The sequence below is a fragment of the Protobothrops mucrosquamatus genome, unplaced genomic scaffold (genome assembly GCF_001527695.2).
Source record: "Protobothrops mucrosquamatus isolate PMUCROS unplaced genomic scaffold, P.Mucros_1.0 scaffold2837, whole genome shotgun sequence".
Taxonomy (NCBI): Eukaryota; Metazoa; Chordata; class Lepidosauria; order Squamata; family Viperidae; genus Protobothrops; species Protobothrops mucrosquamatus.
The window spans coordinates 60,672-76,488 of NW_015388869.1; the positions used below are offsets into that span (position 1 = coordinate 60,672).

Below are 15,817 nucleotides of genomic sequence, written 5' to 3' on the forward strand. Positions count from 1 at the left end.
CCGGGGGTCCTTTCTCGAAGCGTCGCGTGCGGTGCACGCGCGCTGGTAGCCGGCGGCAAAGATGGCGGCGGCGGCGGAGCAGAGCCCGGCGGACGGGACGGCCGCGTCCCCTTCGCCGTCGCCGCCCGACGGGGCCGAAGGGCCGGGGAAAGAGGACGAGGCGGCGGCGGCGGGAGGGAAGGCAGGCCCCAGCAGCCGCGCCGGGTTCCGGGTGACGGCGGTGCGGCGCGATCCGGCGGTGCGGCTGCAGCATAGCGTGAGCGGCTCGGAGCCGCTAGCCTGGTCCGAGGACCACCGCGTGTCGGTCAGCACCGCCCGCAGCGTGGCCGTCCTCGAGCAGCTGAGCGACATCCGCGGCGGCAGCGATCTCGTCATCCATCGCACGGCCGTGCCGGCCCCCAACGCCGCCTGTCATCTCAAGGTGGGCCCGGGGAACTGCCCGCCACTGGGTGGAGGGGGGGCGAGGGAAGACCTAGGTGGGCTTCTCCTTTCCTTCTCCTCCTTTCTTCCTCCTCCTCCTCGTCTCCTTCTCTTTCTCCTTCTCTTCCTTTTTCTTTCCTCCTCTTCCTCCTTTCTTTCTCCTTTTCCTTTTCTTTCCTCCTCCTTCTTCTTCCTCTTCCTCCTCTTCCCCCTCCCCTCCTCTTCCTCCTCCTCTTTCTCCTCTCCTTCTTTTCCTTTTCTTTCCTCTTCCTCTTTCTTCCTCTTCCTCCTCTCTTCCTCTCCGCCTCTTTTCTTTCCTCCTCCTTTCTTCCTTCTCTTCCTTTTTCTTTTCTCCTCTTGCACTTCCTCTTTCTTTCCTCCTCCTCTTGAACACCGGCTTCCCTGACTCCCTAGCCAGTTGGGGGGTTATGGGAGTTGGAGTCAAAGGTCCCACAGCTGTGGAAATAGCAGCCGGAGCACCAAATCCAAGGGTAAAGGATTGACGCCTCTTTTGAACTAGCGTGATTATGTTCTTTGGCTGTCTAGGAACGAGGAAAGCTTCAACCTGAATGAAGAGGGTGAGCACACTTACTCTGGGTTAGGTAGTGATAAAAGAGAATATTTATGGCTCAGGGTTGAAATGAGGGGTCCTTGGTGCTGTCTGAGCTTGGCTGTTTTCTTGCAGACGTTTCATGACTCAACTAGGTTACATCATCAGTGATAGAAGAGAGTGGGGTTTGGTCTCATTTTATATTCTAGTGGCTTGCCTTGTCGGTGTCGGTGGAGGCAGCCCTGGTGGTTCGTTGTTCGGGCTGTTATTTAAACTGTTAGCTCGTTCACCAGTTCCTGGATGGGGGTATTGTTTACTTCTTGATTGCTGGCCTAGGGTTTATCTTGGTGTTTATTTCTGTTCATCTGAGTGTTGATTGCTGGTGAGGAAATGTTTTAGACTTTTTGTTTCCTTTTGGGGTTTTTTTTTATTGTATCTTTTGAGTGGTATGTTTTATGTGCCTGTTAATGATTTGCCTGCCAGGCTTCCAGGAATTCTCTGTTGATTTTGGACTTGGTTTGATCTAGGATGCATATAAGATGTCTACCACATGTTATAAATAAATGAGTATCTCGACGTAGTGTTTTTAGTGCTTTAGACTTGGCTGTCGTTTCCTTCATCATATACTGCCGTCAATACCTAGCAAGTCATGTGCTGAAAAAAGCTGTTATCGTTTTGAACACAGTGTAAAAACCTGCTCTCCCTCCCACAGGTTGGCTCCAAAAAGGAAGTGGCTGAATGCAAGCACAAGTTTGCAAATTCCGACGATCCAGTCGTGAGCCAGGCGTTCACCTTGGACAGAGTCTTCAATCCCGAAGGGAAATCGCTGTCCTCCATGCGAGGCTTCAGATACTGCAGCTGGTCTCCGCTGGGCTGCGACGCCAACGGACGGTGTCTCTTAGCCGCGCTGACCATGGACAACAGGCTGACCATCCACGCTAACCTGAACAGGCTTCAGTGGGTGCAGTTAGTTGACTTGACCGAACTCTACGGGGAGTGCCTGTATGAAAACAGCTACAGGCTTTGTAAGACAGAGCCCTCCCGAGAAGACTTGGGGGACTTTGCTGAATTCCAGAGAAGACACAGCATGCAGACCCCGGTCCGCATGGAATGGTCCGGCATTTGCACCATCCAACAGGTGAAGAACAACAACGAATGCCGGGATGTCAGCAGCGTCCTTTTGGCCGTGATCTTTGAAAACGGGAACATTGCCGTGTGGCAGTGCCAACTTCCGTTCATCGGCAAAGAATCCATCTCGTCCTGTAACACCATCGAGTCGGGCATCTCTTCCCCCAGCGTCTTGGCCTGGTGGGAATACGAGCACAGCAACAGGAAGATGAGCGGACTCATTGTGGGCAGCGCTTTCGGGCCGGTTAAGATCCTCCCGGTCAACCTGAAAGCGGTCAAGGGTTACTTCACTTTGAGGCAGCCGGTGGTTTTGTGGCAGGAAGTGGATCACTTGCCCGTGCAGAACATCAAGAGCATCCCTCTCTATCACCCCTATCAGAAATGTAGCTGCAGTTTGGTGGTCGCGGCGAGAGGCTGCTACCTCTTTTGGTGTCTCCTCTTGATCTCCAAAGCAGGCTTGAACGTCCACAACTCCCACGTGACCGGGCTCCACTCTCTGCCCATCGTCTCCATGACCGCCGATAAGCAGAACGGCACCGTCTACACCTGCTCTGTGGATGGGAAGGTCCGGCAGCTGATTCCCATCTTCACCAACCTGGCGCTCAAGTTCGAGCACCAGCTGATCCAGTTGTCGGACGTGCTGGGCTCTGTCCGCAGCCACGGGATCGCCGTCAGCCCCTGCGGCGCGTACCTGGCCGTCATCACCACCAAGGGCATGGCCAAGGGTCTCCACCCCACCACCAAAGCCTATCAGGTTCAGTTTGTCACCCTGAAAACCTGCGAGGAAGCCGCCGCGCAGCTGCTGGAATCGTCCGCCCAGAGCCTTTACCGGCAGGTGGACCTCACCGACCTGGTGCGCTGGAAGATCTTGAGAGAGAAGCAGATCCCGCTCTTTCTGCAGGAAGCCCTGGATCAGAAGATCGAGCATTTGGGCTCCGCCTACTTGTGGCGTTTTAAGCTCTTCCTCCTGCGGATTTTGCACCAGTCGCTGCAGGCCTCTCCCTCGGAGGCCTTGTGGAGGCCCACGCACGAGGACACCAAGGCCTTAATCGTGGACTCCTCCGAGACGGGCGGCGGCGAGGAACAGCCTTCAGAACAGGGCGGGCAGGATCCGAGGGAGGCCCCCAAAGAGAAGGGCTCTCAGCCAGCCCCCTCGCCCGGTGAGGCCCAGGAGCAGCAGACGAAAGAGAAGATGCTGGCCATCCAGGCTCAGATCGAAGCGGTCGAAATGCACCTGGCGCGAGAACACATGAAGCGAGTCTTGGGCGAGGTCTACCTCCACACGTGGATAACGGAGAACACCAGCATTCCCACCCGGGGCGTTTGCGATTTCTTGACCTCCGATAAAAGCTACGAGGACAGGACCGCGCGGGTGAGGGCAGCCGGACCTCAGAACCGTTGGGCTGGGGAAACACCCTGAGCGGCTGGTGGAGTTCGCGCCCTGTAAAATGGCTTTACGCAGTTGCTTCCGTCGCTCTCCCACAGGACTGTCTGCGCCTGTGGGAGTTTTCCTCCCCGCCCCTCCCTTTCTTATCACCTTAAATTAATTCCACTTTAAGCAAGATTTTGAGGGGGAGGGTCTCCACCCCCAGCTCTTCCCAAATCTCTGCTCCTGCCGCCGTCTCTCCTTGTAAGCAGCGTTGCCGTGTTTTCCCAGGTGCTGATCGGGCATATTTTGAAGAAGATGAATAAGCAGACATTCCCCGAACGCTGCAGTTTGTGTAAAGAGATCCTGCCTTTCACGGACTCCAAACAAGCCATTTGCTCCAATGGACACATTTGGCTGAGGTACGTTAAATGTTCCCTGGGACATTTATTTCTCCCCCCCCCCCCAAAAAAAACACCTTAATGCCTAATGAAGAAGCTCAGCTAGCTGGACTTTCTTGGGGGGGGGGGCGGTGTTTCTTTGAAAATGTTTCGCTTCTCATCCAGGAAACTTCTTCGCCGCTTTAATTTGCACGTTGGACAAAATGCCATCGTCGTTAGATCAGAAAGTACTTTTTAAGATAGGGTGATTGAAACTTTCCTTTTATAAACCTTAACTGCATCCGTTGTGATAGCTGTTGTTATTCTGTGATGACTGCAATGGACTTTTCCCAGTAGGACTACAGCTATGTGTCGGACCTAGATTTGATTTGTTCCATTTAGGCACCACCCAATGGCAAATCAAATTTGGGTTTATGTAACAGCCGAAACTCAGATTTCTAGAATAAACCAACTTTGGCTGGGTTCGCCCTTCATATTATGTGGGGTTTTTTTTGTAGTTTATGATATGTGATATGAACCCAGGCCTTTTTTTTTTTTTTTTCACGGCTGCGGCCAAGAGACGCGGCAATCAAGACCAAACTAGCCCTCGGATTACGTTTCTACACTCCCCTTAAACCAAGTCACCTGAAAATTTAGGGCTCACATTCTCACCCCATCCCAAAGTGGGTTAGATTTTGTATTGTTTTTTGCTTAGTTTCTGGAGCAAACCCCTTCGTTCGATTGGCGTCCAATTCAGTGTATTGGCGCAGGTTAGAAAAGGGTGAACAAGGGACCGAGTTAACTTTGTTGTGTGAACTGAACTGTTATTATTGCCCCCCCCCTTTTTTTTTTTCATAATTCTCTTGCTTTCAGGTGCTTTTTAACCTATCAGGCCTGCCAGAGTTTAGTCTACAGGAGATGCTTGCTCCGGGACAGCATCGCTCGCCATTCCACTTCAGAAGGTGAGCTTGGAAAGGCTGCCCAATCTGGGAATGGAAGGAAATAAAGGTGGATCCTGTTTGAAACCTAATTGTAGAAAGTGGGTGGGTGTTTGTGCCTGCAAATAAGATCTTTTCCTCTCTTTATACCGGGTCACGAGAAAATCAAACGGCGTGCCGGTTTTGTTTGGTCCGATGTATGTTTCGAAGAAAAGGATAGCTTTTCCAAAGTTCGTTATTCTTAACTTTCTTGTTTATAAGCACCTCATTGCTGAAACCTTAAGGAAAGTTGGCTCTTCACACCTGGTGCGTCCCAAGTGCCTTTTTTCTTTTCCTCTCTTTTCGTCTTTCAATAACATCTGTTCTCCTTTTCAGATCCTGAATGGATCAAGAGGTTGCTGCAGGGGCCTTGCACTTTCTGCGACTCGCCCGTTTTCTAGAGAACGACTCGAGACAGTGAGCTTGAAGCAGTAGTCTCTAGTGGCCAAAGCACCCCCCGGCGTTGGATCTGCACGAGGGCTCGCTCCGACCTGTAGATTTGTAGATTTGAACCGGAGAAGTTCAGCCCCTTTCCGGGAAACGAAAAGGTCTTTTCTGAAATCCCACCGCCGCTGTTTTTGAAAGGCTTCTGAACTCCCTTCAGGTTCAAGGTCGCTGGCCTTCGGTGGGTTTTGACCACTAAGTTCTGGGATGGAGGACCGTCTTGTTCCACAAAGAGATGCTACCATCGGAGCAAAACTGGTGGTCCACCTGAGTAGGTACTTTGTGATGGCCTGAGTGCAACATGGACTCTGTAACTTCCCTTCATTAACACCTACTGAACGGTGGCACTTACTGAACTGGAGACAGTTAAATTATTACAAATAACGAACGGGTTTTTGAACTGTTTCAGGGGGGGGGGAACCTTGCATGCCTGTGGTCAGTGAAGAAAGATTAGCAAACCTGTATGAAGCCTCCTTTGAAAAACTTCCAGGCAGCTAAAGACCCCCCCCCCCCGAAACCAACTACAAGGAGCTTATTTTAAATGAGCCAATTTTGGTTGTGATTGTTAATATTTTAAGCATGCGTGTTTTTACTTTGATTTCCCCAGCTGCGGTCAATAATTCTTGCACTGTCCCCTCTCCTCCTCGTAGGTTCTCCAAATTTTTCACTTAGCAAGAGTAAAAAGGATCTTCCTTTATCCTCCAGTTCCGACTGGCAAAATTCTTCTCCCTCTCCAGGATATTCATGGGGTGTCTTATCTTGGCAAAGCATTGGATGCAATGATGATGACGACAATGTCCTTTGTTAATCATGCTGTGCGTTGTCGGAATACACAGCCCACACCTGGTTTAAAAAATTCTCAGGAGCTCAGACCTATGGCAAGCTTTTGATCTGAGCAATCTGGGGTTCTTTTAAAAAAATAGTTTTAAAAAAAAAACCTTCCATATAGTTCCTGACTCTAGTTAAGCTTTTTGTCTGTTGCTTGAAAAGCAAAAGCAGCGAATTAAACTGTGTTGTGGAGAACAAGTTGTGTTCCTACCCCACCCAAATCAAAGCAGTGTTAACGGGGAAAAAAACCTAGGCGTTCCTCTTTTTCCCTCCAAAATGATACTTGACTATAAATGTTGGGTGTGAAATAATAGTTGGAAAAAATGTGTTTTTGTCTACTGCCGCAGCCACTGTTGTGACATAAAGCCGTTTGTAAATAAAGCAACACACAACTTTACTGGTGTGTGTGTCTTAACAAAATGAGCAGCCGTGTTGACTTCCCTGTTATGTGATCACCACAAAAGGCGGGAGGTCTTGTGTGTTTGTGGTGTAGGCGGTGGCCCCAGGTATGGCAAAGGTTGAGGAATTGGGACACTTTCCAGAGAAGAAAAACGAATAAACTGAAAACTGAAAATACAGCTGTTCATTCAGTGACGGTTTAAAATTCCAAAAACACTGGAAAAAGTAACCATCAGTCCTCACGTTTATGATCGCCACCACATCCCCACAGTCAGGTGATCAGAATTTGGGAACCGACCCGTGTTTATGACGGTCGCAGTGTCCCGGAGTCACGTGATCCCCTTTTGCGACGTTCGGACGAGCAAAATCAACGGGGGAAGCCAGATTAACAACTGCAGTGATTCATTTAACAGCTGTGGCAAGAATGTTAATAAAAAGGGGGCAAAAACTCTCTTGACCAATGTCTCGCTTAGCAACAGAAATTGGGGCTCAATTAAACTATCTGTAATTGCAGACCCCCCCCCCCGAGAGTCTCACTCAAGCCCACCCTCCTCCCCAAGGCTCACAGGGCGACCGGCTTGGATGCCTTGTTCCCTCCAGGATCGGGGGTACCGATTCTCCAAAAATTAGGAAATTCCACTGCGGAAGAAAAAGGCCGAGGGGGCCAAATCAAAGCACTCGTCGCCGTGGCTCCATCCTGTTTATCTCCTGATCTCCTCGGCCAGTGCTTTTTTAAACCGCAATCAGATGCTAATCAAATCCATCGCGGGTCCCAAATTGGTTGGGAAAGGTGGTTGTCCAATTATAAAAACCTAATTCCTTTTTCTTGCTTGCTGAACCCTTTGCTAACGTGAACCGGGAAGAGGGGGGGGGTCTCTCTTAACTATGCAAAGGCCTTGCAAGCATTCCCTGGTAATTAAATGAATGTCAATTGTTTTAGCGCTTTCCGAGGGAGCGTCGTACACGAGTATTAGCATGGTCTCCTAACCCAGACGGCCTACACTTCAGGCTCAGCGGACACCCTTGGGGGGGGCAAGCGTTGACCCGAAACTCCGCGGGCGGGCGGACGCAGCACCGGCTGCATTTCAATGAGGCAGGGATGTTTGGCTGGGTTTCTGTGCAGTCAGCTAAGCAGAACTAATAGCGGGCGCATATAGATGAAAGAAAGGGGAGGGAGGGAAGGAAGGAAGGCAACAAGAATGAGGCTTTATGGCTAAATTAATTAAGCAGATGTACCTGTCTAATTAAAGGCACGTCGCCGTCGTCCCTTGTACCCTGGCCTTGCGCACAGCAAACAGTATTTAAATGCGTGGCCGAGCCGTTTTCCTTATCAATATTTAGTAGCGGGACTCTGATGCAGGTGATATTAAGCAAGATGTAGTTCCTCTATTTATTATTAATAGCCAGCCGTCCAATTTATGCACCGCAGTGTATCTTTGCCACCAGCTGGCGCAGAAAGCAGACGCTCAACGTCAGCAGCCTTGCAGCCAGCGGAAAAAGAGGAGAAGGGTTACAAACCCTTCAGGATTCAGCCGCAGGGCCCTTTGGGGGGGGCAGGGGGGGCTGGCGGTGTGGCTAGGAAGGGGCTTAGTCGTTCACAGGGCCTAGAGGAAGAGGTCTGCCTAAGGATTCCCGAGTCCGTGCGTCGGCCTTCCCAGCGCAACCAGGTGAAGCTAAGTCTGCTAGATTCTTACTCTCATTCTATTGCAGAATCTTGCAGGCTTGAAAGGACTGGGCTCCCGCTGTCTCTTTTACAGCCTGAGGCATGAGATTCCTTTCTGAGATTCTTCCTCCACTCGTTAACGCAGCTTTGGGCTACGTGTCCTCTTATCTGACCATTCCCTCGTAGGCAGCATCTCTTCCCCAAAGTTCTTCTCACACACCGTTACAGGCAGTTCTTGATGTATGACCGCAATATGGGGAAGCAGTGTGCGGCGGCAGCCAAAAAAAGCCAACACAGTGCTGGGCTGCATTAACAGAGGGATAGAATCAAGATCACGTGAAGTGTTAATACCACTTTACACTGCCTTGCTAAGGCCACACTTGGAATACTGCATCCAGTTTTGGTCACCACGATGTAAAAAAGATGCTGAGACTCTAGAAAGAGTACAGAGAAGAGCAACAAAGATGATTAGGGGATTGGAGGCTAAAGCATATAAGGAATTGGGTATGTCTAGTCTAATGAAGAGAAGGACAAGGGGTGACATGATAGCAGTCTTCAAGTATCTCAGGGGTGGCCACAAAGAAGAGGGAGTCAAGCTATTCTCCAAAGTGCCTGAAGGCAGGACAAGAAGCAACAGATGGAAACTAACCAAAGAGAGAAGCAACCTAGGATTAAGGAGAAATTTCCTGACTGTTAGAACAATTAACCAGTGGAACCACCTGCCTCCAGAAACGGTGAATGCTCCAACACTGGAAGTTTTTAAGAAGAGACTGGACAGCCATTTGTCTAGAATGGTGTAGGGTTTCCTGCCTGAGCAGGGGGTTGGACTAGATGACCTCCAAGGTACCTTCCAACATCATTATCATCATCATGACTATTATTATTATGGATCATCATCATCATATCATCATCATCATCATCATCATCATCAGTAGTAGTAGTAGTAGTAGTAGTAGTAGTAGTAGTAGTAGTAGTAGTAGTAGTAGTAGTAGCAGCAAGGCAGCTCTCCTGTTAAACAGCCAGAGAGCTGTTGGGTCTCCCTGTTGGAAATCTAAAAGGAACAGTGGAGGGGGGGGGGTCAAAATTATGCAAGAGGAACGCACGGAGGTGAGGCAAGGGCTGGATCCTATTCAGCAGTGTGTGTTGAACAGTGCAGAGACCCACATATGCACAGCACAACAGTGCTAAATTAAAACCTGGAGACCGTACATAACCGGTGAAACCAAACAAGAATGGCATGTCCATAACGCGCTTTCTTAAGATTCACCAAGCTGGCGCCAGAAAAAAAAAATCAACTTGAAAAGAGTGGAAAGTCCTTGTCTGTGATTCAAGAAGCTTTTAATAATGCACGGTTTAAACCAAACCAAGTAATCAAGGTGGGAAGAAATGAGATTTTATTTTTCAGCAAACACAACAGGAGCCAAAGGAAGAAAGCTGGGCTCATCCAATTTTGGCCCGCTTAACAATCCAAATATATTTTTTTTAAAACTTCGCTTGGGAAGAACAAAGGGATAAACAATAATTTGGGGAAGGGGACACGTATCCTGTCCTTCCAAAGCGTCACCCTCCCTCCCCCAAAAGCAGGCTCTTGTGAGGGTTGTGTGAAAAGGGTCTTTTCACCCAGGAAGAGAAATCAAAGCAAACTCAAGCTAGAACTAGTCAACTTTTTAAGAACTTCCAACTCATTTTAGGGCTTCGCGTGGACTTCCTTATTTAGCAAACTTCAAGTGACTCAATTTTTTTTCACCCTTGTCTCTTCTTAAGATTGGGAATTGGTTTCTCAGCTTCCTGACTACGGAGGCTGAGCTACTACAGGTCCCAGATCTCTTTGACCGGCAAGGGGTTGATCACGAAACTCTCAATGTACTCGAACACCGTCTGCGGGTCTTGGTCGGCATTGATAAAAATGGCGTCTTCGAAATATTGCTCCAGATTGCTCGAAAGCCTGAAATACAGGTCGACTTTGCTCTTGATGGTTTCTTCCATCTCCTTCGGATTGATCAGCAGGCGGTCGTTGACTTCCTTGGTGATGGCAGGTTTGTACAAGGTGTGGTATCTAGAAAAGGGGCAGAAAACTCAGGAGAAGGAAGGAAGACGTGATGCAAACTCCCTGCATTGTCGTGTTTTATAGGTCGCTTTAAAACAAATCGGCTGGTCAATGGCCGATTGGAGCCGAAAGAGGTGAACAACGTCTACACGCCAGTCAAAAGAGTACAACCAAAAAGCCCAAAAGGAAACAAAAACACTTCCTTGCCAGCAAACAAGACCCAGAAAAAGCAGAGACTGATGCCAAGGTTAACGTTAGACCGACAATCAAGAAGTAAACAATACCCCAATTAAGGAACTACCAACTCAGACAAGTGAGCTAAGAGGAAACAACAATCCAAGACCGTTCCCATCAACACTGACAGGGCAAGCCACTAGTATATAAAAAGAGGGCAAACCCTACACCCTTCTAGCACTGATGATGTTACCTAGTTGGGTGAAGAAACGTCTGCAAGAAAACCACCCAGCTCAGAAAGCCCCAAGGACCCCACAATTCAACTCTCTTCGGCTTCCCACCCAAATATCGCCACACCCCGTTTGGCAAATCGTGGCTCCTCCACGCACCCCGCACAAAGCACGCCCCCCCCTCGAGCAATATCGAGTAGTGCGGCTAACCTTTCTCCGCTGACCGGATCCACCATGGAGTAGGAAAGGCGCTCGAGAATGGTTTCAGCTGGGACGTTCAGGAAAAAAATCCTGGAATGAAGAAGGATGGAGATAAAAAAAACCATCTCAATGGTCAACTCCGGTAGGGAGAGCTGGCCGATGTTTTTTTTCTGAGGACAGCCCAGTCCTTTGGAGTGACTTTCCTCACTTAACAAACCGCACAATTGGCTTAACAACTATAACAACAACAGAGTTGGAAGGGACCTTGGACCTTGGAGGTCTTCTAGTCCAATCCCCTGCTCAGACAGGAAACCCTATACCCTTTGGACAGCCGCTTTGTCTGAAATGGTATAGGGCTTCCTGCCTGAGCAGGGGGTTGGACTAGATGACCTCCAAGGTCCCTTCCAACTTTATTATTATTATTAACAACCTGCCTTCAGAAGCGGTGAATGCTCCAACACTGGAAGTTTTTAAGAAGAGACTGGACAGCCATTTGTCCGAAATGGTACAGGGTTTCCTGCCTGAGCAGGGGGTTGGACTAGATGACCTCCAAGGTCCCTTCCAACTTTACTATTATTGTTTCAGACAAATGGTTGTCCAGTCTCTGCAGGGATTCGCTTAGCCACCGTGGCAAAAAGGTTTCAAAATATGGCGCGACTCACTTAACAGCCTCATGATTTCGCTTAACAACCGCCTGGCTTGGTCTCCGCGGCGGTCATTAAGTTGAGGACTCCTTCTGCTTCACCTCACCTCCTAATTGCAGGGTGAGTGTCTCGTGCAATGCAGTTTATGGTTGGTGCCGTGCCAATCCAGCCACACCGGCTGCTTTGCCCGCCTCCCCCAGGTACAGGGTTGATGTAAGGATGCAGAAAGCGCCCTGGCGGTTTTTGAACTCGCGCCCAATTTATACGAATTAATTTAGGTTTAAATTGATTTAGATTTAGATTGAGCAGAGGGGAGGGGAAGGCTTTCGGGAAGAGGCATTCTGTGAGCCCTCTTCCCACTTTCAGTTCCTCTGCTTGGCTTTTATGCTGTAATTTTTATTTTATTTCATTTCATTTTATTTTTCCGCTTTGGTGTGCTGCCTCTCAGGCTGGCAAGCTTGAGACGTTCCACCAAAAGGAACATTTTACATCTGCTGGAGAGAATTGAATCAGATGAAAGGGGGAGTTTTTCTTCCCCGCGCCAGCACCTTTGTAGAACTTAAAGTTATGAAAATCATCCCTCTTTGCTCTTCACATGTTTACAGATAATAATTTCCATTCCCATTGCAGGATTTGTTTATTATTATTTATTTTTAGAAAAAAAAAAAAAAAGAAGAAGATGAGAAACACAAAACAGAAACTCAGCCTGGCGTGGAAAAAAAAAGAGAGAGAGAGAAAAAAAAAGCCGAGGAATCTAATGATTTCTGAAGACAGGAGAAGAATATACAGTTTCCAACCGTCTTTTATCCTTTACACTCCAAACATTTTGTTTCAGCTTTGTTTCCGTTGCCCAACAACACTGAGGAAACACAATTGTCAGAATGAATAACTTGTGACGAAGACGTGTGTCTCCAGATGAATATTCTCCCAGAGAAAGGAAGAAGGGAGCGCGTGGGGGGGGGGCAGACGGCTGTTTTGTATCGCCCCGATAATTGATACTCTTTCCCCATTATATTTCCCAAATCAACCAAACAAAACACACACAAAAAGGGGGAAGGCATCTCGAGAAAGCTTGTGGGGGAGACAGCTCAAAAAAAAAAACCCCAGCAAAAAAAAAAAAGAGCTTTAAAAAAAAACTCCACTCTTTTCTTGGCGAAGCCACTAACAAAATGCATCTTGGACACGGCTTGTCAGAAATGCACTTTTTTGTCTTCCGATATGTGTATGTTTGGGTGTCTGTCTTATTATCCGCTGCGGTGTCAGTATTCAAGGCGGGTTGGTGGGAAAAAAAAGGGGAAGAATGGGAAAAGCGGCGTTCCCAACTTCTGCCTAAACAGACAAGGACTCCTTCTGTCTCCAAAGGAGACGTTGAGACTCTTGAAAGAGTGCAGAGAAGAGCAATGAAGATGATTAGAGGGGAATAGAATAGAATAGAATAGAATAGAATAGAATAGAATAGAATAGAATAGAATAGAATAGAATAGAATAGAATAGAACAGAGAATGAAATAATTAGAATAGAATAGAATAGAATAGAATAGAATAGAATAGAATAGAATAGAATAGAACAGAGAATGAAATAATTAGAATAGAATAGAATAGAATAGAATAGAATAGAATAGAATAGAATAGAATAGAACAGAGAATGAAATAATTAGAATAGAATAGAATAGAATAGAATATGGAATAGAATAGAATAGAATAGAATAGAATAGAACAGAATAGAATAACAGAATAGAATAGAATAGAATAGAATAGAACAGAATAGAACAGAATAGAATAGAACCGAGAATGAAATAATTAGAATAGAATAGAATAGAATAGAATAGAATAGAATAGAATAGAATAGAATAGAATAGAATAGAATAGAATATGGATTGGATTGGATTGGATTGGAATGGATTGGAATGGAATGGAATGGAATGGAATGGAAGGGATCTTGGAGGTCATCTAATCCAACCCCCTGTTCAGGCAGGAAACCCTACACCATTTCAGGTAAACGGTTGTCCAGTCTCTTCTTAAAAACCTCCAGTGTTGGGGGCATCCACAACTTCTGGAGGCAGGTTGTTCCACTGATCCATTGTTCTCAGGAAGTTTCTCCTTAGTTCCAGGTTGCTTCTCTCCTTGATGAGTTTCCACCCATTGCTTCTTGTCCTGCCTACGGGTGCTTTGGAGAATATTTGACCCCCTCTTCTCTGTGGCAGCCCCTCAAGCATTGGAAGACCGCTATCATGTCACTCCTCGTCCTTCTCCTCCTTAGACACGTAGATACACCCTGATGAAGTTTCCCAAGTGAAGAAAGAGTTGGGTTTTGAATTCTTCCACCACCCCCCTGTTATTGACTCCAAGAAAACACGGAAGCTTCTCCACTGTAGGAACGTTGCCAGCACAAGACAAGGAGGGAACCGTGTCCTGCTTGTCCCACATTTGTGGAGAGCAAATATTTGAAGAGCCTGGAGGGGTCTAGACGGCCTTCAGAGGCATGGCTTCGCCACCCTTTCTGGGCTCATTCTCTTCTTCAGCCTGGCAGGCCAGGTCCACCAGCTTCCCAGAAGGCCTCCAGCCTCCTTTCCTCATTGTTATTCACGGCTCTCTCCCTCCTTGCTCTCGTTTGTTATTCCATCATGGGGAAATTCCCCTGGGAGTTTGTTCTGATGGCACTTGACGGAGCAGGGAAAACAGCCTTTGGAGGCTGTTTAGCCCCCTCCTCACTTTACTTGCACGGTGGGGTGGGGTTTCTCCCACATGGCAGGTTTTGGAGAGGCTAAACCCCACGTGGCTGGGAAGGCCGAGAGGGAGAGCTTGCAGGAGTCCTCTTGGTTTTGTATTAGTGAACTTTGGAAAAAAGATAGAAATTGAGGAAGGAAGGAAGGAAGGAAGGAAGGAAGGAAGGAAGGAAGGAAGGAAGGAAGGNGATTGAATTAATCCATTTTTTTCTCAGTTTACAGAAGCCTAAAATCACCAATCCAAGCAGGTCAAGCCAACAGCTAATCACGACTAGCACGGTCGAGCTTAGCACGTTGTACATGTGGAACTGGTAAATCTTTATCGGCGTGAACGTAGCCTGCCTAAGATAATTTTTTTTCCACTCGTCTCTGAGAGTTTTCCTTTCACTGGAACCGTCTTCTGGCTGACCGTTGTCAATCAGTTCCAGATTGCTCGAAGCCCATTTGGCTCAATCCATGTCCCAAAGGTGCTTTTTCAAGAAGGCAACTGGACTGTGTTTTCTCCTTGAAGAAGAAGAAGAAGAAGTTTCGCTTCTCATCCAAGAAGCTTCTTCAGTTCTGACTTCTCGACTTTGCAGGCAAGAAGCTTCCGAGAAGCGAAAGGATTTCCAGGAGAAAACAAAGTCCGGTTGCCTTTTGGAAAAGCCTCTTCGAGGCAACCTGGGTGACTGAGAATCTCCACGGACCTGTGAGATGCTCTTTTCCTAGCCCATCTGAGCCAAAGTGTCCTCTTAGGTAGCTTAAATAAACAGAGTTGCATTTCTTTGAAAGTTGTTTGGGAAAGCAGCAAATCCCTTCGTTTTACGCAAGGAACAAAAAAAAAGATATTTAATTTCCTCTGTGCTTCCTAAACAGAAGCAGCCCTATGCTGCACCCCTAACAATTGGGACAGGAACTTTCCCAATAAGGGCAAGATTTACGTCCTTGAATAATACATTTTTTTTGGGGGGGGGGATGGAGAAAAAAAAAGGAGATGGTCCAAACAGAGAGGGCTAAACAAGAACCAATCATCTGCCATTTTACAGGCGTGTCCGAAGTAACCTGTGTCCTAATCAAGAATACATTCTCGCTATTTAAAGACTGTCAAATCGAAGCCTTCCAGTTTAATAGGGGTTCGCTGCTGGGGGAAACGCCAAATAAATCCGATTAAATATTGATATTCCAGAGTATTAATTAAGAGGATGGAGAGAAGCAGAGGCACCGCGCGCGGGCTGGGCGGAAAAAGGGAGGCGAGGGGAACCGGTCCATCAAGAGTACCCCAATATGTTTAGCGTGTTTCCCTCCCCCCTCCCAAAAAAACCCCCCCACTTCACAATCAAGTGCGTAAACGCTCCCAAAAAGGGATCCTGAATATTTTATGAATATTTGTCATAAGACAGAAATAATAACCGCTGTGCACAGCTATTAGAATTTAATATTTATGCAACCTAGCATGAAATATTCATGGGGACAGAGAAGAGGGGAGCCCGCCCGCCCACCACCCACCCAACCAACCACCCCACCCCACCAGGAAGACAAGAAATAATTTACACTGGGTTCGGTTTACCCGCCAGCTTGATGTTTAAAGCCACGTTGACAAGGCTGCGTGGGGGGGATACACGTCAGTCACAGTCACTCTCCGTGGTGGGTGGGTGGGTGGGT

General features: G+C 47.8%; 2 protein-coding genes across 2 annotated transcripts in view; one reads left to right on the forward strand and one right to left on the reverse strand.

Moving 5' to 3' along the window:
- Nucleotides 1–61: 61 nt before the first annotated feature.
- On the forward strand, nucleotides 62–5,660 carry GTF3C4 (general transcription factor IIIC subunit 4). The gene is made up of 5 exons (XM_015825849.1): nucleotides 62–421; nucleotides 1,683–3,470; nucleotides 3,756–3,886; nucleotides 4,718–4,806; nucleotides 5,158–5,660. Exons 1-5 carry the CDS (start codon nucleotides 62–64, stop codon nucleotides 5,220–5,222), a joined length of 2,433 nt encoding a protein of 810 aa, XP_015681335.1. The 3' UTR covers nucleotides 5,223–5,660.
- Nucleotides 5,661–9,495: 3,835 nt separating this feature from the next.
- The window catches only part of AK8 (adenylate kinase 8), a 45,887-nt gene continuing 39,565 nt past the window's right edge, over nucleotides 9,496–15,817 (reverse strand). The window contains exons 12-13 of the mRNA XM_015825848.1: nucleotides 10,817–10,897; nucleotides 9,496–10,211 (exon numbers count right to left, since the gene is read on the reverse strand). Coding sequence (XP_015681334.1) covers nucleotides 9,965–10,211; nucleotides 10,817–10,897 — 328 coding nt within the window. The 3' untranslated portion in view covers nucleotides 9,496–9,964. The remainder of the gene's footprint in view (nucleotides 10,212–10,816; nucleotides 10,898–15,817) is intronic.

Coding starts and splice junctions, on each gene's coding strand:
- GTF3C4 (XM_015825849.1), top strand. CDS start 62: ATGGCGGCGGCGGCGGAGCAGAGCCCGGCGGACGGGACGGCCGCGTCC. Junction 422..1,682: donor ACGCCGCCTGTCATCTCAAG/GTGGGCCCGGGG, acceptor TCCCTCCCACAG/GTTGGCTCCAAAAAGGAAGT. Junction 3,471..3,755: donor ACGAGGACAGGACCGCGCGG/GTGAGGGCAGCC, acceptor GTGTTTTCCCAG/GTGCTGATCGGGCATATTTT.